The sequence below is a fragment of the Zootoca vivipara genome, chromosome 3 (assembly GCF_963506605.1).
Source record: "Zootoca vivipara chromosome 3, rZooViv1.1, whole genome shotgun sequence".
NCBI classification, from domain to species: Eukaryota; Metazoa; Chordata; class Lepidosauria; order Squamata; family Lacertidae; genus Zootoca; species Zootoca vivipara.
In genome coordinates, this window is record NC_083278.1 from 115,514,736 (window position 1) to 115,538,125 (window position 23,390).

The 23,390-nt window shown below is 43.5% G+C and overlaps 1 protein-coding gene and 1 long non-coding RNA gene across 2 annotated transcripts; one reads left to right on the forward strand and one right to left on the reverse strand.

The window, feature by feature from the left end:
• Positions 1–5,479: 5,479 nt before the first annotated feature.
• On the reverse strand, positions 5,480–7,644 carry LOC132591847 (uncharacterized). The gene is made up of 2 exons (XR_009557264.1): positions 6,988–7,644; positions 5,480–5,733 (listed from the first exon to the last, which is right to left on the reverse strand). It is a non-coding gene; the product is annotated as an uncharacterized LOC132591847 (long non-coding RNA).
• A 12,390-nt stretch (positions 7,645–20,034) lies between these two features.
• On the forward strand, positions 20,035–22,472 carry LOC132591929 (tissue- and phase-specific nuclear protein). Its single transcript, XM_060273157.1, has 2 exons — positions 20,035–20,153; positions 22,079–22,472. The coding sequence occupies exons 1-2, from the start codon at positions 20,096–20,098 to the stop codon at positions 22,321–22,323; spliced, it is 303 nt and encodes a 100-aa protein (XP_060129140.1). The 5' UTR covers positions 20,035–20,095; the 3' UTR covers positions 22,324–22,472.
• The last annotated feature ends 918 nt before the right edge of the window (positions 22,473–23,390 follow it).

Below are 23,390 nucleotides of genomic sequence, written 5' to 3' on the forward strand. Positions count from 1 at the left end.
CTTGGCGAGTTCTGTGTGCTTCCTTCAGGGGGCAGGCAGGGAGGGGGAATTGTAGGTTTTTGGGGGCAACATATTCATCTCAGATGCTTGGTGTTTCCAGAGCCTTTCCCCCCATGTACAAAGTAACAAAATAAAGGGTACAAACAAAATAAGGGGTATAAAAGTGGGCCAACAAAATTATTAATTAAAAGCTTATATGTGGATGATGTTATTTTAACATTCAAAAACCCACTAGAAAGTGTATCAGCAGTTTTGGAAGAAATAAAGGAGTTTGGAAACTTAGCAGATTTTAAACTAAACAAACAAAAAACAACAATGCTAGTTAAAAATATGGATGTTCAACTCATGAAAGACTTGGAAAGAATTAGCGGTATAAAGAGTGAAAAGAACGTAAAATACCTGGAGATATGCATAGCTGCCAAGTTATCCCTTTTTTACAGGGATTTTCCCTTATGCTGAATAGGCTTCCTCGCGAGAAAAGGGAAAACTTGGCAGCTATGGATATGGTTAACTGCAAATAACCACAAAACCTTTAATTATAATTATGCAAGGGTTTGGAAAGAAATTAGAAAAGATTTGTAAATTCGGAATAGAATGCAATTGTCACTGTTGGGTAAAATTTCTGTTATAAAAATGATGCTATTTCTATTTCAAACAGCACCTATAATTAAGTATATTCGAAACTTTAAAGACTGGCAAAAAAAATTTATCTAAGTTTATTTGGCAGGGGAGAAAACCCAGGATAAAATATATTTTGAAGCATCATGCTTGTGCTAGTTAAAAGATTGGATTTTATTAAAGAGCAGCCACCTATTAGACCTGGAAGGGCATGATTTAAAATTTGGATGGTATGCGTGCCTCTGGTATGGAAAGGCAAGGATATATAAGAGTTTCTTAAACTATATAATCAGGAAAAACCTCCACAGGGTTTGGGAAAAATATAAAAATCTATTAGAAAGAAAAACACCAATGTGGTGACCACCAATAGAAGCCCTGGCAAGGAAAAATGTTAACACAGAGACAAAATGGAGTACATATAGCGATCTTCTAAACCTTGCTGGGGAGGAATACAAACCGAAAAAGTATGAAGAGATAAAAGACCAAATGCAGATTGGTTAAGTTACAACCATTTAAGGGCAATATTTAAGTTAGAGAAAAATACAGTTTTGCTGAAAAGAGCTCACAGTTTGAAGAGGAGATATTAAGATCCAAGGTCAAAATATTATCAAAAATGTATAATTTATTACTTGAGTGGGAGAGAATGAAGGAAACGGTAAAATCTACAATGATAAGTTGGGCTAGGGGCACAGGAAACAATAGTGATTTTATACTATGGGAACAACTGTGGAAAGTAAATATAAGTTTTACAGCATGCTATACGTTAAGAGAAAACTTAAAACAGATAAAGTGCCAATGAAAGAAGACTGGCATATTAAACTGTTAGAATATGCAGAGTTAGCAGGGATGACCACTAGAATAAGAAACCAAAATGACGGAAGATATAAAGAGGACTGGATACAATTTATAGAATATATGGAAAAGTATGATAAGCAAACAATTTACCTAGCAGGATGGTAAAATTTTCAGCAGAGTAAGAATTTAATATTCATTGGTGGAGTTAGGAGTCAGTAGGAAAGGTGACCAAACACAGGATGCTGAAAATCTAGATGGACCGTGAAGAGCTCGGAAAGGATCTCCCCAGAGTGGGTTGAATGGGCAATGAAATGGCAGGTGTTGTTCATGGTAAGCAGGTGAGGCAAGATCATCACCCTCAGCATTCTAACTTTTGTTGTTTAGTCGTTTAGTCATGTCCAATTCTTCGTAAACCCATGGACCAGAGCGCGCCAGGCACTCCTGTCTTCCACTGCCTCCCACAGTTTGGTCAGACTCATGTTGGTGGCTTCGAGAACACTGTCCAACCATCTCGTCCTCTGTCGTCCCCTTCTCCTAGGGGACGACTTTACAGGGAAGCAATGCAGAGTCCCTTGACTCCATAAATAATAATAATCTTATTATTTAAACATTCACTGGCTACACTCCACTCCATCTGATGCACAAAGTAGGCTGTAGTCCGCTAACGCTAACAGCATCATAAAATTTGTTGGTCCTTATTTTGGGAAGACAGCACCCCACTCGTCTGCTTTGCTTGCAGCTGTCCAGGGTCCTGAAACAATGCCCTGTTGCTAATACATTATAACTGCAGTACTTTAAATTAACGTTGGGCTCTTAACCAGGCAGCTGCAGTTCAAAAGCACATCAAAGTGCAAGTAGATAAATAGGTACCCCTCCGGCGGAAAGAGTGCTGCAACCCCAGAGTCGTTCGTGGCTGGACTTAACTGTCAGGGGTCCTTTACCTTTAGGGGTCCTTTACCTTTAACTGTCAGGGGTCCTTTACCTTTAGCTTTAAGGAGCTCAAGGTAGATTACATTCTCCCCCTCCCCCCGCCCCCAATTTAATCATCACAACAAGTGAGAGGCAGTGACTGGCCCAAGGTCACCTTTTGAAGGCTGAGTGGGGATTTGAACCCTGGTCTCGTGGGTCCTGGTGCAATACCCTAACCACTACACCACACTGGTTCTCAGCGGGATTGGGGTAACTTCATTGGGATTGTGGAGGGGGTGAAAGATTAAGTCCCAGTGAACGCTGCTGTCTTCTTCTTATTAATGCATCTTATTAATTTGTTTAATATTCCTCTTGTTAGGGGATGTGGTTGGTGTGGTGGGTTAAACCACAGAGCCTAGGGCTTGCCATTCAGAATGTTGGCAGTTTGAATCCCTGTGATGGGGTGAGCTCCTGTTGTTCGGTCCCAGCTCCTGCCCACCTAGTAGTTCGAAAGCACATCAAAGTAGATAAATAGGTACCGCTCCGGTGGGAAGGTAAACGGTGTTTCCGTGCGCTGCTCTGGTTCTCCAGAAGTGGCTTAGTCATGCTGGCCACATGACCCGGAAGCTGTCTGCGGACAAAAGCCGGCTCCCTCAGCCTATAGAGCGAGATGAGCACCGCAACCCCAGAGTTGTGCGCGACTGGACCTAATGGTCAGGGGTCCCTTTACCTTTACACCTTTTTTTGCAAGTAGTTTTCCTTAGTATAACGAATTTTGTATGCTTAAAAATAAATTAATTTAAGCACTTTTAGGCACACTTTCCTCTAATATAAGCATTTTTGGGCACATCATTTGGAGAAATTAAGAGACATGTGAATTCCGAAGGATAGGTTTGTTTTTGTTTGTGAAGTCAGAATTAGCCCGCTTCTCAATAGATAGGAAACAAGACCAGGTTTCTCCCCATTCTGAGTCGAGTGTGAGTAGCATTGCACTGAGTATACCTGTGATTCTTTGCTCCCATTCACATCCCAAGGATTGACAAGGGAAAGGGGATTGCTCAGACTGAGCAAAATGAAGAGAGCTGTATGTTATTGGTGGCGTCACAAGCACTAGCCAATAGGTCAGGGGTACCTTTACCTTTACCTATTCCTCTTGATGGTGTGTTTCACATCCCCTGTAGTTTCTCCCCAAGGTCACTCAAACATTTAGATAGGCTTCTAGATTGGGACAGGTTAGCCACATGATGTGGCCACAAGAAGCCCGCCTCGGAGGTGCACTATTCCACTGAATCCCAGCTGCTGAGGACGAGGATGTCCTGCTTGTGGGGCTGATTGAAGAATCCGTGTCCAGGGCAGCTGTTTATCAGCTCCATCTGGTACGCAGGATGAGACCCTCCCTGCCCGCGGACTGTCTCGCCAGAGTGGTGCATGCTCTAGTTATCTCTCGCTTGGACTACTGCAATGCGCTCTACGTGGGGCTACCTTTGAAGGTGACCCGGAAACTACAACTAATCCAGAATGCGGCAGCTAGAGTGGTGACTGGGAGCGGCCGCCGAGATCACATAACACCGGTCCTAAAAGACCTACATTGGCTCCCAGTACGTTTCCGAGCACAATTCCAAGTGTTGGTGTTGACCTTTAAAGCCCTAAATGGCCTCGGTCCAGTATACCTGAAGGAGCGTCTCCACCCCCATCGTTCTGCCTGTATACTGAGGTCCAGCTCCGAGGGCCTTCTGGCGGTTCCCTCATTACGAGAAGCCAAGTTACAGGGAACCAGGCAGAGGGCCTTCTCGGTAGTGGCACCCACCCTGTGGAATGCCCTCCCACTAGAGGTCAAAGAGAACAATTACCAGACCTTTAGAAGGCATCTCAAGGCAGCCCTGTTTAGGGAAGCTTTTAATGTTTGATGGATTTCTGTATTTTAGAATTTCTGTTTTTTTTGGAAGCCGCCCAGAGTGGCTGGGGGAACCCGGCCAGATGGGCGGGGTATAAATAATAAATTATTATTATTATTATTATTATTATTATTATTATTATTATTATTATTATTGGATCCACTACTCTGGCAATTCTATGTGAACCCAGAGGTGCCAACTTGCAGCAAAGATTGAAGAGGCCTGGGGCTGAGTCCATGTGATGTCATATGAGCGAACCATTGTCTGATCTAGCAGGACTCGTCTTGGATGCCAGTATCTCCCCTGGAGATCTTAAGTCTCTGTCCTAATCTACCCCATAGACCAGGGGTAGATTGTCTCTCCAGATGTTTTGGAACTGCAACTCCCATGATCCCTGACCACTGGCCCTGTTAGCTAGGGATCATGGGATTTGTAGTTCCAAAACATCTGGAGAGCCAAGGTTGCCTATGCCTCCCATAGACTCAAGGCCAGCCCCCCCCTCCCCGGTCTCCCCAGAGAAGCACGAGAGCTTCAGCTCTATTAAGGGACATCAGGCTTTCTCAGAAACCTTTGGGGGATGGCTAAACTAACAGAAATTAGGTGCAAGCTTTAAGTGCTCTGTAGGTTAGCATCGAAGGTTCACAAGGAAAAAGATTCAGAGCAACAATGGAAATGGGGTACTGGTGCAGAACACAAATATGTATCAGAATAACCTCCTCATATAAGAATAACTCGTTCATTATTGTTTCCATTCCCAATTGCTACTCTTCCAGCATTATTATTATTATTATTATTATTATTATTATTATTATTATTTTAAAGACTGTTCTTCCTGGGAATACTGATGTTGTGCTGTCGGCGAAGGAATGGCAATGTTTCCTGCATCATCCCGCCCTCTCTCTGCATGGGAGCTTCCTAAAGAGAAGTCAGGGAGAGAAACTTGGGGTGTGTGTGTGTGCTACCTGAACAGGTGTTATGCAGAAGGGCATAGATGCTCTTGAACATTGTTGATTTCACCCTCAAGGTGGGAAACGGGGGCACCCTTTTTTTCTTTTCCTTTTGCAGGTGAAAACATGGGCAGAAATTATCACAGGTTTCGCCTTAGCCCCAGTGTGGACAGTCCTACCCCATGAGGGTAATTGCAGAAGGAACTGTAAAGGACTCTGGAAACCCCAGGATTCTGAAATGACTATATTACCCTCACCACCCTACAATTCTCCATCTCCGCCGGCCCCGGAAAGAAGCACACAGGGCATGCCAAGGACATTCATGTCAATTTATTGAGGAGAAGCATCCATGATGGGCCCCTCTACACAGCTGAGTGGTGAAGACAGGGTCTCCAGCTCCTCCTCGTGAGGCGGCCTGCCTCCTGCTCAGCCTTTCTTGTGAGGCAAACAGCAGATGGTGCCATGAATGCAGTCGCAGGTGGGGACGTACCGGTAGTTGCCACTGGTCAAGCAATCCTTCCTACAGGTGCCTCCATAGCGGCTGCAGGGGGGTCTCTTGTGACAGGAATCTGCAGGAAGAAGAGTTAGCCAGTGCAGTATAGTGGTTAGAGTGTCAGACTAGGAACCGTGAAACCCTGCTCAGCCGTGAAACTCATTAGGTGTTGTGGTGCTTAAATGAGGAGGGGGAGAACCATGTACGCCATCTGGAGCACCTTGGGGGAAAAGGTGGCATAGAAAGGCAATAAATGGACAAATAATAAATATTGAGGCAAAGCAAGAGCACCTCCCCATGGGTGGAGCTCCCACCAATGATCTGCAGAGAGGGAATGCCCTGTTGCATGCAAGACAAATCACATGCTCCACCACTGAGCTATGGTCTCTATCTGGAAGGAGCTTCACACCAAACATTTATGTTAGAGGTTGGGGTTGGGGAACCTTAGCCTTGGGTGCTCAATGCAGCCCTTCAGATCTCTCTGCCTGGCCCAAGCCACACACCCTTCCTAGGCTACACCTCCCAGTGCCCTGCTCCACACACAGTGATTTTCCCTGGCTGGAATGTGCTCTTGAGATGCAATGTTGCCTCTTGCTTGCCTCAGGCCAAAGGATGGAGAAATGTCTGCATGGGGTTGTGGACAGAAACCTCTGACTGAATACAGCCTTTTCTCCTTTCTCCACATGTGATTTTAGGCACCCCTATAATGCCTCCTCTTAGCAGCCTTTTCTCTAGCTGAAAAATTCCCAAATGTTGTACCCTTCCCTCCTGGGGGAGTTGCTTCCACCCCTTGGTCATTTTGTTTGTCCTTTCCTGAACTTTTGTCTGGAACACAACATCCTTTTTGAGGGGAGGTGACCTCCTGTTCTCTTTGTTGTTCTACCGCTAAGCTGTGGTTTCTCCTTAGAAATGCCTCCCAGACCAAAACGCTCTTTGAAGCCGAAATGAGGATCGAGTTTAGACCCAAGACAACCTGCTCTGTGCTTTCCCATGTGACCCACACCACTCCCTTGAGGTCTGTCTTCACCATAAGGACATAACAAGAAGATTCTGGATCAGGCCAATGGCCCAACTTGTCCAGGATCCTCTTCTGTCAGTGGCTGACCAGATGCCTGTGGGAGCATGGCTAACATGGCCAGTAGCCATTGACAGCCCCCTCCTCCATGAATTTATATAATCCTCTTTGAAGGCCATCTAGACTGGTGGCCATCACTGCCTTTCCAATGAAACCCATACCTCTCCCTTGAATTAAGGTCAAGGCAGAAGCCTCTTCAGTATGCTTTATGAAGGACAGCCCCTTCTTCCCACCCTGTAGAAGTTCAGTTCATACCTTGAACACTCATGACAGTGGCAGCCAACAACACAAAGGTCAAGGCGAGGTAGAAAGCTCTCATGGTGGAGTTCTGGTTGGGTTCTCTGGATGAACACAGAAGGACAGTGGATAAGCGCCTCGATGGTGCTTCCAGTCAAGGACTCTGTTGTTTTATAGAGGGAATGCCTGAAAGAGATGCCCTGTGGATATTCATGAGGCTTACATAGCTTCTGCCCTTTTGGTGCATGTTTTTCTTGTCCCCTCTTGCCCAGAACAATGCACACTGTTGCCGTATTTTCAATGGCCATTGTTCATTGCGTTCACTCACTTTCTGCTTTTTGTGATGGCCATGCTCAGCTGACCCCAACTTGTTGGACTCCAAAGCAGGAACTCTTTCACTTTATGATCTACTCCAATTGAAATGTATGGCTTGTTGCTAAATTCATAGCCAAGCCAGTCAAAAATCAGCATCCATTTGGGTTTTCATGGTGTCTCAAGGTTAGAGAGCCGAATGGAACAAGGCATTTGGGTAGTAGGGGAGCAGTGGCTCTGAAGGATCTGGTGGAAATGAAAAGGGAGGAATAAGGCAACAGATTATTTAGAGCAGTGGTCCCCAAAGGGGGTGGCACTGCCCCTTGAGGGGGACATTGGGACTATTCAGGGGGCACTAATAGGCAAAGGAACAGCCAGGGCTGGATTTAGGTTTGATGAGGCTCTAAGCTACTGAAGGTAATGGGGCCCTTTATATAACCAGCTGTCCTTTGTCAACAACAAATCGGCGATGTTTTTTTGTGTTGAATGTATACTGTGTGATAGGCATCTAAAGATTAAGAAGAAGAAGAAGTATATTAATAGTAAAGTAATTATTAAGCTCTAACTGTATGCAGGTTTTATTTTTATTTTTGTTTTTTATCTGATATTTTGGAAATGTACATCCAGTTTTTTCCCCTTTAAATTTTTTGTGGCCCCCCAAGAGAGTGGATCCCTAAGCTCTAGCTTGTTTAGCTTATACATACATCTGGCACTAGGGACAGCTGGTGTAGGTAGAGCTGCAAATGACTATCCTGCTCTCACTAAATCAATTTGTTGAAATAATAAAACTAAATAGTTTCAATTGAATTCAGAATAAATATGGAGGTGTTACTGTTTTTGAATTCTACTGTCATTACCTTCCTTAATGGCTGTGCAAGCCGCTGTTCTGAATATAGGGTAGGAAGTAATGGGGATGAGCTTATGGAACCAGTGGGCCGGTGTTCTGAAAAAGTTTGGGAACTCACTGCTTTAGAATAAGAGTTGCACTGCTGCTCTTCAAGATTTGTTGGGGTCCCAGCCACCATCATCCCCAACCAATATGGGCCTTCGTCAAGAATGCTGGGGACTGGAATTGCTGAGTTCAGACTGCTTGGCAAATTGGCTGAGCTATGTCCCCCTGCTCCCTTATTGGGAATGACTCATCTTGCTACTGAGCCAACCTAAATCAGATTGGATAGCCTCTCCTCCCCACCAAACAGGCGAGCCAGCCCCCAATATCCGCCACCCTGTGGTTCAGTGGTAAAGGTAAAGGGACACCTGACGATTCTGGGGTTGCGGCGCTCATCTTGCTTTACTGGCCGAGGGAGCTGGCGTACAGCTTCCAGGTCATGTGGCCAGCATGACTAAGCCGCTTCTGGTGAACCAGAGCAGCGCATGGAAACGCCGTTTACCTTCCAACCAGAGTGGTACCTATTTATCTACTTGCACTTTGATGTGCTTTCGAACTGCTAGGTGGGCAGGAGCAGGGACAAATGTTGCTGCAAGTCAGTGTAAGCAATACTGAGCTAGATGGATCAATGAACTGACTCAATGTAAAGCAGCACCCTATGTTCTGTCTCTCAGTCATCTATGTATATGTCTGCAAATCAGAAAAGACTAAGATAGTAGCTGCCTCTGTGGACATAATTATATGAAATTCATACAATTAATACCCTGGATCCCCTGGAATGCTCCATGCCCTCATATTCTGGAATCTCACACATTCTACAAGAACCGCTCCATTTCATTGGCCCTCTGGCGTTTGTTTTATTGCTAACCCTTGTTTTCCCTTACCAGTTTTTCATGCAATTTCCCATAATGAAATTGCACCATAATGAAGTGTTAAGAAAGTGTCAAGAAAGTGTTTGTAGTACTGAGTTCTTCCCTTCCTGTTTCGAGACAGCCATGCTCCCATCCAGGGCATTCTATTCAACAACAACAACAACAACAACAACAACAACAACAACAACTTATTATGCCCCGCCCATCTGGCCGGGCCTCCCCAGCCACTCTGGGTGGCTTACAACTGGATATTAAAACACAATAAAACTTCAAACATTAAAAAGTTCCCTAAACACGGCTGCCTTCAGATGTCTTCTAAAAGTCAGATACCTGTTTATTTCCTTGACAACTGGGAGGGCGTTCCACAGGGAGGGTGCCACCACCAAGAAGTCCCTCTGGAGCAGCAGAAAACAACCTTTCTCCCTCCTCTATATGACATCCTTTTATATATTTGAACATGTCTATCATATCACCCCTTAACCTTCTCTTCTCCAGGCTAAATTATTTTTATAGGAGCCTACACAACAGAAAATACTGCTGCTGTATGTAGGTTTCAATTTGTTTGTTTTTATCTTATATTTTGGAAATGTACATCCAGTTTTTTTTCCCTTTAAATTTTTTGGGGAGGCCCAAGAGTGAACAGTGTGATGCAGCAGCTAAAAAAGCCAATGCAATTCTGGGCTGCCTCAACAGGAGTATAGCATCTAGATCAAGGGAAGTAATAGTACCACTGTATTCCGCTCTGGTCAGACCTCACCTGGAGTACTGTGTCGAGTTCTGGGCACCGCAGTTCAATAAGGATACTGACAAGCTGGAACGTGTCCAGAGGAGGGCAACCAAAATGGTCAAAGGCCTGGAAATGATGCCTTATGAGGAACGGCTTAGGGAGCTGGGTATGTTTAGCCTGGAGAAGAGAAGGTTAAGGGGTGATATGATAGCCATGTTCAAATATATGAAAGGATGTCATATGGAGGAGGGAGAAAGATTGTTTTCTGCTGTTCCAGAGAAGCGGACACGGAGCAATGGATTCAAACTTCAAGAAAGAAGATTCCACCTAAACATTAGGAAGAACTTCCTGACAGTAAGAGCTGTTCGGCAGTGGAATTTGCTACCAAGGAGTATGGTGGAGTCTCCTTCTTTGGAGGTCTTTAAGTGGAGGCTTGACAGCCATATGTCAGGAATGCTTTGATGTTGTTTCCTGCTTGGCAGGGGGTTGGACTGGATGGCCCTTGTGGTCTCTTCCAACTCTATGATTCTATGATTCTAAGCTATAGCTTGTTTAGCTTATACATAAATCCAGCACTGCCATCAAGGCCCCAGAGGGCTGACATACAGACCACAAACCAGTCCTTTCTCGACCTATTGCCTTCCAGATGTTGCCGGACTATGACTCCGCATCACCCCCAGCCTATGGTCAACAGATGGCTTTGGCTGATGAGAGTTCTTCAATGGAACACCAGAAGGACTCCAAGCTGTGAAATGCTGTGGTAGAACCTAGGATGTGAAAAGTCTTTTGTGCTCTATCAAGGTCAACATGACTGTGACGTCTTTCTCATTGTGTGTGTGTCCTAGTTGCTGGGGTGCAGTGATACTGGGTTTTGCTTGCCAAGAGTCTCTGGCTCCGTTCTGTCTGCATTCTCTGAAGCCAGGATCCTGCTATTGTGCACGTGGCGCTTAAACCCTTGGCAAGGGCTCGCGAGACTTGGAGGCCATTCTTGAAGCTGGCCTTGCCACGGAGCAACATCAAGCTATACGAGTCAAGACGCATACCCACACCTGCACCTACTACAACATTAGAAGATCCTGCTGGATGAGGCCAGTGGCCAAACTAGTCCAGCATCCTGTTCTCACAGTGGCCAACCAGATACCTCTGGGAAACCTGCAGCAATTTCCCCTCCTGTGGTTTCCAGCAACCGGTGTTCAGAAGCATTATTAGAATCATAGAATCATAGAGTTGGAAGAGACCACAAGGGCCATCCAGTCCAACCCCCTGCCGAGCAGGAAACACCATCAAAGCATTCCTGACATATGGTTGTCAAGCCTCTGCTTAAAGACCTCCAAAGAAGGAGACTCCACCACACTCCTTGGTAGCAAATTCCACTGCCGAACAGCTCTTCCTGTCAGGAAGTTCTTCCTAATGTTTAGGTGGAATCTTCTTTATTGTAGTTTGAATCCATTGCTCCGTGTCCGCTTCTCTGGAGCAGCAGAAAACAACCTTTCTCCCTCCTCCATGTGACATCCTTTCATATATTTGAACATGGCTATCATATCACCCCTTAACCTTCTCTTCTCCAGGCTAAACATACCCAGCTCCCTAAGCCTCTGGCCAACATGGCTGGAGCACCCGCCCTGTGGAATGCCCTCCCATCAGATGTCAAGGAAATAAGCAGCTATCCTATTTTTAAAAGACATCTGAAGGCAGCCCTGTTTAGGGAAGTTTTTAATATTTGATGCTGTATTGTTTTTAACACTCGATTGGGAGCCGCCCAGAGTGGCTGGAGAAACTCAGCCAGATGGGCGGGGTAATAATAATAATAATAATAATAATAATAATAATAATAATAATAATATTTTCCCAGTAGTGATGTATGGAAGAGCTGGAAGTGAGAGCTGAACCATAAAGAAGGCTGATCGTCGAAGAATTGATGCTTTTGAATTATGGTGCTGGAGGAGACTCTTGAGAGTCCCATGGACTGCAAGATCAAACCTATCCATTCTGAAGGAAATCAGCCCTGAGTGCTCACTGGAAGGACAGATCCTGAAGCTGAGGCTCCAATACTTTGGCTGCCTCATGAGAAGAGAAGACTACCTGGAAAAGACCCTGATGTTGGGGGAGATGGAGGGCACTAGGAGAAGGGGACGACAGAGGACGAGATGGTTGGACAGTGTTCTCGAAGCTACAAACATAAGTTGACCAAACTGCGGGAGGCAGTGGAAGACAGGAGTGCCTGGCATGCTATGGTCCATGGGGTCACGAAGAGTCGGACACGACTAAATGACTAAACAACAACAACAACAACAACATATTATTAATAATATATTATTAATATATTATTATTATTTTCCTCCTCCTCCAAGAATTTGCCTGATCTTCTTTTTAAGCCATCCAAGTTGGTGGCTGTCACTGCCTCCTGTGGAAGTGAGTTTCACAGTGGAAGTGCTTGCTTTTTGCTTTTTATATGTATTATCATTATTTATTTTTTAAAAAATGTATACTGCCCTTCATCTGTAGATCTCAGGGCAGTTCACAACATACATAATAAAAATAAGAACAAAAAGAAAAAAGGTCAGCTGAGCAGACGTTCTGAAATGGTTGCATCTACCATGTGTTTGAAACCCATAGCTTCCCCCAAAGAATCTTCGGGACTGTCGTTTGTTAAGGCTGCTGGGAATTGTAGTGCTGTGGTGCATAAGCTATAGTGGCCCCTGGAATGTTGTCCAGAGGAAAATGTGGCCCGTCTCCTCTGATCCTTTAGATGTGAAGCTAAAACAAAGGAACAAAAGCTACCCTCAGACCACACGACACTGTGATACCACAGTCACGGCTTTCCCCCAAATAATTCTGGGAGCTGTAGTTCGTTAGCAGACCCCCTACCCCCTCCCCAGCTGCAATTCCCAGACTTACATGTGAAGAGGGATTGATTGTTAAACCACGCTGGAATATAGGGGAATATAGGGGTCTCTAGACAACTCTCTGCATCAGAGCACCAGAGTTCTGCAAGACCAGAGTTGTGATCCATTTAGTCCACCACCTTGTTCCTACAGTAGCCCCCCAGTTGCTGCTGGGAAGACCCCACAAGTAAGATGGGAAAGGTAATGCTTGTCTCCTGCAACAATCCTGGGGATTGGCTGTGTGTTGCCATGACGTCATCACATCCACTTTTCATGACCTGTGGTAGGCAAAATACCCATGACTGTCTCAGTCAGCGCCCTCATCGGCCTTATCTGAACGTTTTGTTCAGGTGTTTGTAATCTTCCTGGAAGATCTTAGCTTGTTCCCTCTTGCAATTCTCCTCTGAGATGTGTGAGATTGTTTCCACGCACCCATGCCTCTTAAGCTCTTGCACACTTGACGTGTTTGAAGCCAGACAGCCGGATCAGGGTGGAGACTTCCTGGACCAGGGATGAAACACGTCCCACGCAGATGGTGGTGAGCAGCAGTGGACCATGCTCACTGTACAAACTGATAACATACAATGACATGACTTCCGGTGAGCTGCGGACACAGAAGGGAGCGCGCAGCGACCGCTCTGTGGTCGCTCCGGTTGAGGCGTGGAATTTACCGGGTTTCTGTAAGGCTAACGGACCCGAGATTCAAGGGGGACTTACCTTGAAGTCGCAGGTACTCAGCGGCGCCCAAAGCCGCTCTCCTCCCTTTCGGGGCCCGAATTAGTGGCCTCGGGGGGGGATTGAGTGGCGGGTGCGAGGGAGTACATCGCCTACCACGCCCCACGCAGCCTCAGGCTCCCGTGGCAAGCAGCTTATCTCCAAGACTTATAAAAGCAGTCTTGGCAGATATCTCGGTAAGCAGATTTACAAGCCGGGATGTTTGCTGAGCGCTAGAAGGCTTAGGAAGACTTATCGGAACCTCTCTCTCAGCTTGGAGTTAAATATGGCGCCCGCTACAAGGTTGCAGGAAAACGCCGACTATATCTAACCACAGCAAGAAGAAACATTCTATCGGTTGAGGGGGTTAAATGGACGGCGCTTCGCTTTTGTGATAGAGATCTAAAGACCCGCCTCCCCCCCCCTCCTGAGAAGGGAGAGGAAAGGTAAAACTACTCTTTGGTTTGCGTTCTTGGATTCGCCTAGACGGAGAAGAGCTTATTTTAGGAGAACTCTCCCCGTTTGCGCAAACTAGCTTATTAGCTAGATTGACTTGAGATATATGGGGAAGGAAATTATATATGGCCTATCTTATAATGGAATATATCTGATACCTTTTTTGTTGGGGCACGGTGGAACCACAGCACGCTAATTTCTCGGATGTGTGAGTCTCTAGTGCAGTGACTTCGTGCCGTACCCTCTCTTTTCTCTAGTGTACTATTGAAGGAGATACCCAGCGACATAAAGCTGTTCTCTCTCTAAGTACTGTGAGATATAAATCTGCTATCTTTTGTGTTACATGAGGATTACCCTACCCCAGGATTATTGGAGGCTAAGTGGACTCTCTACCCTTAATTGGGGTGTGAACCTCTGAGATAAGTGCTTCTGAGTCAATATTATCCCAGAAGGACAGAACTAATACGGAACTACTGAGCTTTACCACGATTATTGAACTTTAATAGACTGTAAAGAACCTACCAGCAGTGAACCTCTATTGTTACAACGGAAGAAGAAGGAGAAGAAGAAAGAAGAAGAAAGATACCAACTCTGTAAATAAAACAGTAACAACGTCCCACTGAGACTTTGGGGAAGGTGGGAGGGTAGGGAGGGTAGGGAGTTTCTTTTCTCCTTTTTTGGGGGGGTTGTGTCTTTTTTTCTGTATCTTCTCTATCCCCCCCCACGGGGGGGAAATTTAAACAAATAAGGGACCTCGGCGGAAAGGAAAGGTTAAAACTAGTGGAGTGTTAGGGGAGGGGTGGATTGTTGGTAAAATGGGGGAGAAAAGAGGAGCAAAATCAATGGCAACGCCATCTGATAGACGCCCCTCCAGGCAGGAGGAAGGTAAAGAAGGTAAAGACTGGGAGGGACTCTTAAATGAAATCAAAAAAGAAATTAAGCAAAGTGAACAGAATATTGAAAAAAAATTGGGTGATATACAGGCTTCAATAGATCTAAAATTTGAGAAGGTGGTGGGAGAATTGACTCAAGAAATTAAAGAGGTAGCGGGGAAAACTAAAGGCTTGGAGGAAAACACTAAAAGAGTGCAGAAAGAGGTGAAAGAGATAAAGAAAGAAACTGAGGGTTTAAGGGAGGAGATAGCTAAACTAAAGAAGGAAAAAGAAGAAATGTTAGATAATATGGCTCTTATGGAACTTAGACAGAGGCAGCAAAATTTGAAATTTAGAGGCCTTCCTGAGGAGCAAGATGAGAATATAAAGGAAAAACTTTCAAATGGAATAGCGAACTGGTTGGGACGCACCAAAGAGGAGATAGAAGGGGCAATTCTAAATGCATTTAGAATCAAAGTCAAGTCAGTGAAGGCAAAGGCGAGAAAACTCCCGGGGGACTGCTTGGTAATATTTAATTCGATGTTTCTAAGGAATGAAATCCTTAGACAAAGCTTTATAAGTAAACTGGCAATCGATGGGAGGGAAATAACCATATTTAAAGAAGTGCCTACTAGACTGTTACGCAAAAGAGAAAAATTCCGAGAGTTCATTGAAGTATTAAGGAGAAATGATATTGGTTTTAGATGGGAAAACCCGGTTGGACTCACCTTCTATTATAAAGGCATAAGAACTACGGTCAAAAACCAGAACGATATAGGAAAGTTCAGAAGAAAGTACGGACAGGCCTTAGGAATGGAGAAAAGTAGTGAAGAAGGGGCAATAGGAGGGGAGGAAAACGATAATGAAGAAGACATGTTAGGGGAAAGAGAAGAGAAAAGCATTGATGAAGAAGAAAGAAATTCAGACGTAGATATTGATAAAGAGGAACAGTCATAGGACCAAAACCGGTATTTTCATAAACTTAATAAAAATCTATTTAAAGGAATAAACCATGGTATTGAAAATTAAATCTTGGAACGTGAATGGACTAAATAATAAAAGTAAAAGAAACAAATTCGAATATGTCCTGACAAAAGAAAAATTAGATCTAATATGCTTACAGGAGACACACATTTCAAAAAAACACGAAAGGGTCCTGGTGAATAAAAAATTAGGAAGGGAATTTACATCTTTAAGCGAAAAGAAAAAGAGAGGTGTGGTATTATATATCAAAGAGAAATTTAAACCGGAATTGGCTTTTAAGGATGAAGAGGGGAGAGTAATAGCAGCCCGAATCATGGTACAGGGGGAAAAGATTCTGGTAGTGGGAATATATGCTCCAAATCAGAGGAAAGCAATATTTTATAAAAAATTAGAGAAAAGGTTACTAGAGTATATAGAGGAAAAAATGCTCCTAATGGGAGATTTCAATGGGGTGGTGGACCCACTACTAGATAGAACGAAAAGGAAAAAAGTGAGTAAGGATGGTAAATTACCAAGTTCTTTTCTTAAAATGGTGGAAAGGCTGGACCTGATCGATGGCTGGAGACATAAAAATCCCACATCTAATCAATATACGTTCTTTTCCGAACCCAATCAAAGTGCGGGAAGAATAGACTACATTTGGCTATCGAGAGAACTAAGCACTAAAATTTTGAAAATAGATATTCCACCCAGGACACTTTCAGATCATAATCCAGTATATCTAGAAATGTCAGATGAGCAACCTTCCCCCTTTCGGTGGAAAATGAATGAAGGCCTGTTTCAGGACCAAAGAATTGTTGATAAAGCCCGGGAAGCATTCAAGGAATACCTTAAATTTAATCTAAAAGAGGGATCAGAACTTAACTGGGTCTGGGATGCAGGGAAAGCTTTTATGAGGGGTTTCCTAATAAAACAAAATAGTATAAAAAAAAGGGAAAGAGAAAAGAAGAAAGATCAAATAACAAAAGACTTGCTAGAAAATGAAAGACAACTGAGTTTGAACCCAGGGAATAAAGATATAAAACAAAAAATAAAGATGTTGCGGGCCCAATTTTCCACTCTGCTTAGTCAAGAAGTGGAATGGAAATTAAAATGGATTAAACAAAAGAATTTTGAACACGCAAATAAGTGTGGCAAACTTCTAGCCTGGCAACTGAAAAAAAGACAAAGACAAAATTATATTAGTCAAATACAAAAAGATGGTAAGGTGACAGGAAACCCTAAAAGTATAAGGAATGCATTCCAAAAATTTTATAAGGAATTATACCAGAAGGGGAAGGAAAAAGGAGAAGAAATAGACAGCTATTTAGAAATTTGCAGATTAAGGAGAATAACAGAAGAGCAAACTAACTTATTAAATGCCTATATAACAGAAGAAGAAGTACAGGAGGGAATAAAAAAAATGAAAATAGGAAAGGCGCCAGGCCCAGATGGGCTGACGGCCAAGTATTACAAAGAACTGAAAGATGAGGTGACGCCTATCTTGACTAAATTAATGAATGAAATTATGTTAAAAGGAAAGATTCCAAATTCCTGGGAAGAGGCCTATATTACCCTAATTCCGAAAGAAAATTCAGAATTGATGGATGTCAGAAATTATAGGCCGATTTCTCTTCTGAATTCAGATTACAAACTATTCGCCGATATCCTGGGAACTAGACTTAAAAAAGTGCTATCCGAACTTATACACAAAGACCAGACAGGATTTTTACCAGGCCGCCAAATGAAAAACAACGTGAGAACAGTGGTAGATATTATTGAATACCTGGAGTTAAGAATTGATAAAAAGGCAGCTTTGATATTTGTCGACGCCGAAAAGGCGTTTGACAATATATCCTGGGAGTTTATGAAAAAGATATTAGAAAAAAGAGACATGGGAAGGGAATTTAGACAAAGCATTGAAGCAATATACACCAAGCAGAGGGCCAAACTGATAATAAATAATACATTATCAGAGGAGATAAACATCAGGAAAGGAACAAGGCAAGGGTGCCCCTTATCCCCTTTGTTATTCATCTTAGTTTTAGAAGTATTGTTGGATAAAATAAGAGAGAACAAGGGGATAAGTGGGATAAAGATTGGAAAGAGAGAATACAAGCAGAAGGCCTTCGCCGACGACCTGGTGATAATCCTGGAAGATCCCGACGTTGGTCTAGCAGAATTAATGAAGGAAATGGGCGCATTTGGAGCAGTAGCAGGATTTAGACTAAATAAAAATAAAACCAAAATGATAGTTAAAAATCTGATGAAGAAGGAAAGAGAAGATCTGCAAAGGAATTATGGTATTGAAATAGTGAAAAAAGTAAAATACCTAGGAATATGGTTATCGGAAAGAAATATAAATCTGTTTAACGACAATTATATAAAAACTTGGAGTGATATCAAAAAAGACCTAGAAACATGGAAAAAACTATACCTGTCACTGTGGGGTAGGATCGCCACAGTGAAAATGAATATATTACCAAGGCTTTTATTTTTATTTCAAATGATTCCGGTAGTAAAAGGTGTCAGCATCTTTGAGGAATGGAGGAAGGAAATCTCTAGGTACATATGGCAGGGGAAACCCCCACGAATAAAGTATAAGATCTTAACAGATAGAAAAGAGAGGGGGGGGTTCTCATTGCCAGACCTTAAGATTTACTATGAGGCTTCATGCATGATATGGCTAAAAGAATGGGCAACTTTAAGTGATCCCGATCTCTTGGACCTTGAAGGTTTCAACAACAGGTTTACATGGCACAGCTACCTTTGGCATGAAAAAGTAAAATCGCACAGAGGCTTCCTATCACATGTGTTTAGGAGGCCACTGTATGAAGTTTGGAACAGAATTAAAAGCCTAATAGAAAGGAGAACCCCAAGGTGGCTGTCGCCAACAGAAATTTTAACAATCAAAAAAACGAACATGGAAACAAACTGGCTTTGTTATGAAGATCTCCTTATAGAAACTGAAGAGGGATGGAAAATCCTATCTTATGAACAATTGAAAGAAAAGGGTATAGGCTGGCTACAATATCACCAGATATATGATTTGTTCAAAAAAGACAATAAGAACCACGGTTTCGAGAGTAAAAAATCTAAATTTCAACTAGAAATACTGGAAGGTAAAGAAAAATTGTTAACTAAGATGTATGACCTCCTTCTAGACTGGAATACGAAAGATGAAGCTACTAAAGAGTGCATGATTAAATGGGCATTAGATCTAGGTCATAATATCAGTATTGATCAGTGGCAAAACCTTTGGAAGTACCAAATTAAATTTACAGCTTGCACTCTTTTAAAAGAAAACATCATGAAAATGATGTTTAGATGGCATCTTACGCCGGTCAAACTTGCAAAAATTAATAAGTCTAGTAATAAAAAATGTTGGAAGTGTAACATCAAAGAAGGAGACTATTACCACATGTGGTGGCTTTGTGAAAAGGTAAAAATCTATTGGGAACAAATATACAATGAACTTAAAAGACTGTTAAGATACACGTTCCCAAAAAGACCTGAAGAAATGCTACTAGGAATTTTAAGCAGAAGCATAAAGAAAGGAGATCACAAACTTTTCATGTACGCCACCACGGCCGCAAGGGTTATTCTAGCGCAAAAATGGAGAACAATGGAGGTGCCAACAATAGAAGACTGGAGAGAGAAGTTGATAGAATACTCAGAGCTAGCGAGGTTAACGGGGAGAATTAGAGACCAAAAACAACAAAAGTTTCAAAAAGAATGGGAAAAATTTATAATTTATAGGAAAGACTACTGTAAGATTTAGCAAAAGTAAGACCAAGGAGAAAACAAAATGGGGAAGGAAAAAAAAAATCGGTAAATGGCCATTACAAAATGCAACAAGAGGGTATGTAACCAGGACGTAAATATACAGCCAAGAATAAAATGGATAAGGGTATCTGGTAAAGCATATAGGGACGAAAATAATCGGATGGAAATAAAACCATAAGAGAGAGAGGGGGAAGTCAAATGGGGGAAGACGGGGTGAAGAAGGAAATGTGGATCAGGAAAGAAAATATTGCAATGTGAGATATAAACCCAGGTTGACGATTTGTATAAGATGATAACTTTATTTGAGGGATGTAAGCTGTAAAGGGATACCTGTGGATTACTTTTCCTTTTGGGTATGGTATTGCTTTTTCTTCCTTTTTAGGTGATTTGTTATTGTATATAAAATTAATAAAAAATTATATGGAAAAAAAAAAAAAAAAAAAAAAGATAACATACAATGACATGGAGAAACGTCCAGGAGGGCCTTTTGGGGTTGAGATGACATGATAGGGTACCAATGGAACAACCTGTGCATGATCCATCACCTCTCCTTGATTCATCAAATCCTATATAAGCACTGGAGCTCCAGACCACACTCATCATCAGATCTTCAGATCTTCAGTAGGCGAGATCCGATCCAGCTTTCCACCATGAGGACCCTCTTCCTTGCCTTTGCTGTGATCCTGCTCGTCACTGTGGTCAATGCAGGTAATGGTGGGGAAGGAGGCTGGCCGCTTTAAGGGAGAGGGTTGTGTTAGATCAGGCATCCCCAAACTTCGGCTCTCCAGATGTTTTGGACTACAATTCCCATCACCCCTGACCACTGGTCCTCTTAGCTAGGGATCATGGGAGTTGTAAGCCAAAACATCTGGAGGGCCGCAGTTTGGGGGATGCCTGTATTAGATGGTGAACCTTCCATCTATTATCACGTGCACCTGGTTCTTCTGGAATGGGAAAAGGCTCGGCTTAGTGGTAGACGACAAGTTTTCCATACAGGAGGTCTCCTTGGCTCCATCCCTGGAGCCTCCAGGTAGGCTGGGGAAACTCTTGTCTGAAACCCTGAAAAGTCAGTTTGGACTTTCCCCAGCTGGGATAGCTCAGTCGGTGGAGCATGCGACTCTTAATCTCAGGGTCGTGGGTTTGAGCCCCACGTTGGGCAAAAGATTCCTGCAGGGGGTTGCAGTAGGTGACCCTTGTAGCCCCTTCCAACTCTACAATTCTATTATTCACCACTCTTCCCCATCCTGTTAACCCTGTTGAATTTTTAGACTACCACTGTGTGTAGTTTACCAAGTACAGGCAGGCTTGGTGGGGATTCAAAAAAGGGTCTTCTCGGTGGCTGCTCCCAAACTCTGAAATTCCCTCCCTAGAGAAGGCAGACTGGCTCCCTCCTTGCTGTCCTTCCATTGGCAGATGAAGACCTTCTTGTTCCAAGATGGTGGCAGCCCAATAGAAGGCATTCTCTGTGACCCCCCTAAGGTGCATATGGCACTGTCACTGTATAGTTTTGGTCGTTGGCACCCAAGGTATCTGTATTTTAGGACCTACCCAAATCTTGGGACTGCAATTTGTTTTAAGCTTTTTTCTAATATTTTTTTGTTTCATTATTGTAACCTGCCCTGGAATCTCATGGTAATGGGTGAATAAGAAATAATAATAATAATAATAATAATAATAATAATAATAATAATAATAATATCCCCAAAATGGAAAACGAGCGAGGTCCCAACTAAAGAAGAATGGCAACTTAAGTTGACGGAATATGCGCAGCTTGCAGGCTTAACATATACAAGAGGAGAACAAGAAGAACATAAGTTTAGAGAAGATTGGAAAATGTTTATTGAATATATGGGGGGGGGGAATTGTGTACACTTGAAAACATTGGCAGCATTCAGATAAATTCAACAGTGTAAATAAGTTTTGATGGATGTAATAATGGAATACGGAATGGTTTAGTTTATGTAAAATATGCAGGGATTTATGATATGCAAAATGAAGTGTGGAAAGAGAAGAAGGGAAGTCATTGATATATTAAGGATGTTTAAGTGAGTATTCAAAATTGTGAAACAGAAAATATTAATAATAATAATAATAATAATAATAATAATAATAATAATAATAATAGAGGATCATGTGCTTATTTATTTTATTGCATTTATATCCCCCCCTTTTCTCCAAGGAGTTCAATGTCACATGCATAGCTCTTCTCCAATTCATTTAATCCCCACAACAACCCTTCCGTGTCCATGGAACTGGCAGCACTATAGGTGCTACATAATGCCCATTCCGCAATTGTAAGAGATCGCTCAGTTGGTGTGGCGCCGCCTACACTTTGGAACTCCCTGCCTCTTGATATCAAGCGGGCACCTTCTCTGCTGCACTGTATTCCTTTTAGCGCCTGCTGAAGACATTCCTTTTTAGATGAGCCAGTCCAGGTGTTCAGAAAACTAACATGAATTCTAACCTCTTTTGGTATGTTAACCTATTGCCGGAGATCTTCCTTTGCGACGGTTTTTATTGTTTCCTCCTTTTGTAAACCGCTCGGAGGGTTTCCCCCCTGCAATACAGTGGTGTATAAATTTTATGCAATAATGATGAATATGTAAGTAAAGGATGCTTCCCTTCTTCTGCAGGCTACAAGCACCATTGCCGAGACCGCTGCTACGGCACCTGTGGGACCTCGTGCAAATATGGGGTAGCTCGGCCAAGCTGTGCCTGCGCACTTCATGGCGGTTACTGCTGTTCTACACGGCCTTATCCCTACCCGTATCCTCATCCACGGCCAGTGGTGGTGCCAGCGCCAGCACCACGTCCTGCCCCTGCCTATCCAGTCCACCACCCGAAGTGGCCCCACTGGAGACCACACTACAAGGCCTGAGCACCCAGAAGACAGCCGAAGGAGAGGAGCCTTAGCTGCAAGATCCGTCTCTCTCTCTCTCCCTCGATAGCACTGGGGGGCTGGGGAGGAAAGCTTACTTTCCCCCTCTCTGGTTGAAGAAAGAAAGAAATAAAAACCCAGTAGTCACACTTTTCTGGTTTTGTTATGCTTTTTGAGTCTTCTTCTCAAGCACATCCACCACGAATCCATAGTCAACGGTAGCAAAATGGTTGAGGTCGACGAAGGGTTTGGATAGGAAGCCCCCAAAGTACAGAAATCACACACACACACACACACACACACACACACACACACACACACACACACACACACTTCCTGGGACTGTAGGTGCTAGAGCAGGCATGTCCAAAGTCCGTCTTGGGGGGTCTAATGTGGCCCGCCAGTCAGTTTAATCCGGCCCCTGTGGCAGTTTATTTTCCTAGCGTAAAACAACTTCAATCCTAAAAGAAGCTCAATAACTTCAGTCCTTAAAAAAGCTCAACAACTTGGGTTGGTACTTTGGTCGGCCCCCACAGCCCTTCACTTCATCAAATCTGGCCCTCTTTGAAAAAAGTTTGGACACCACTGTGCTGGAGTCACATAATTTGTCTATTTCACTTCATATATATTGTCATGAGTTTGGGGTGTTAAGCTGGGTGCCAGGCCCCTCCGATCCCTGGATCCAGCAAGTGTCGGAATTTAATCAAAGCTCCTAATTATTGGAATAGCCAGGCTAGCTTGCTGGTGGGGTAAGAACCTGGACGATGAGCCGTCAAGGCGGATTAAGGGGGCTCAGTGCAAGACAGCAAATGGGGGGGGGCCCATCCCTCAACAGAAAAGGCCAGAGTTGAAAGCAGCAGGGATGTGACCTAGAAGGAAAGCAGCAAGTTGGAGAGAGAACCAGAGAGCAATCTTTGATGTCTGTTTGAATCCAAGGCTGTGTTTAAAACCCAAGTTAAGAAAACCCTCTGCATTAGAACAATTTTTTCTCCCGCAAGGGGTCTGGCCCCCCACCCTTGTTCCATCCCTGAAGTGCCTGTCAGGGACTGGGCAGAAGAGGAATGGTG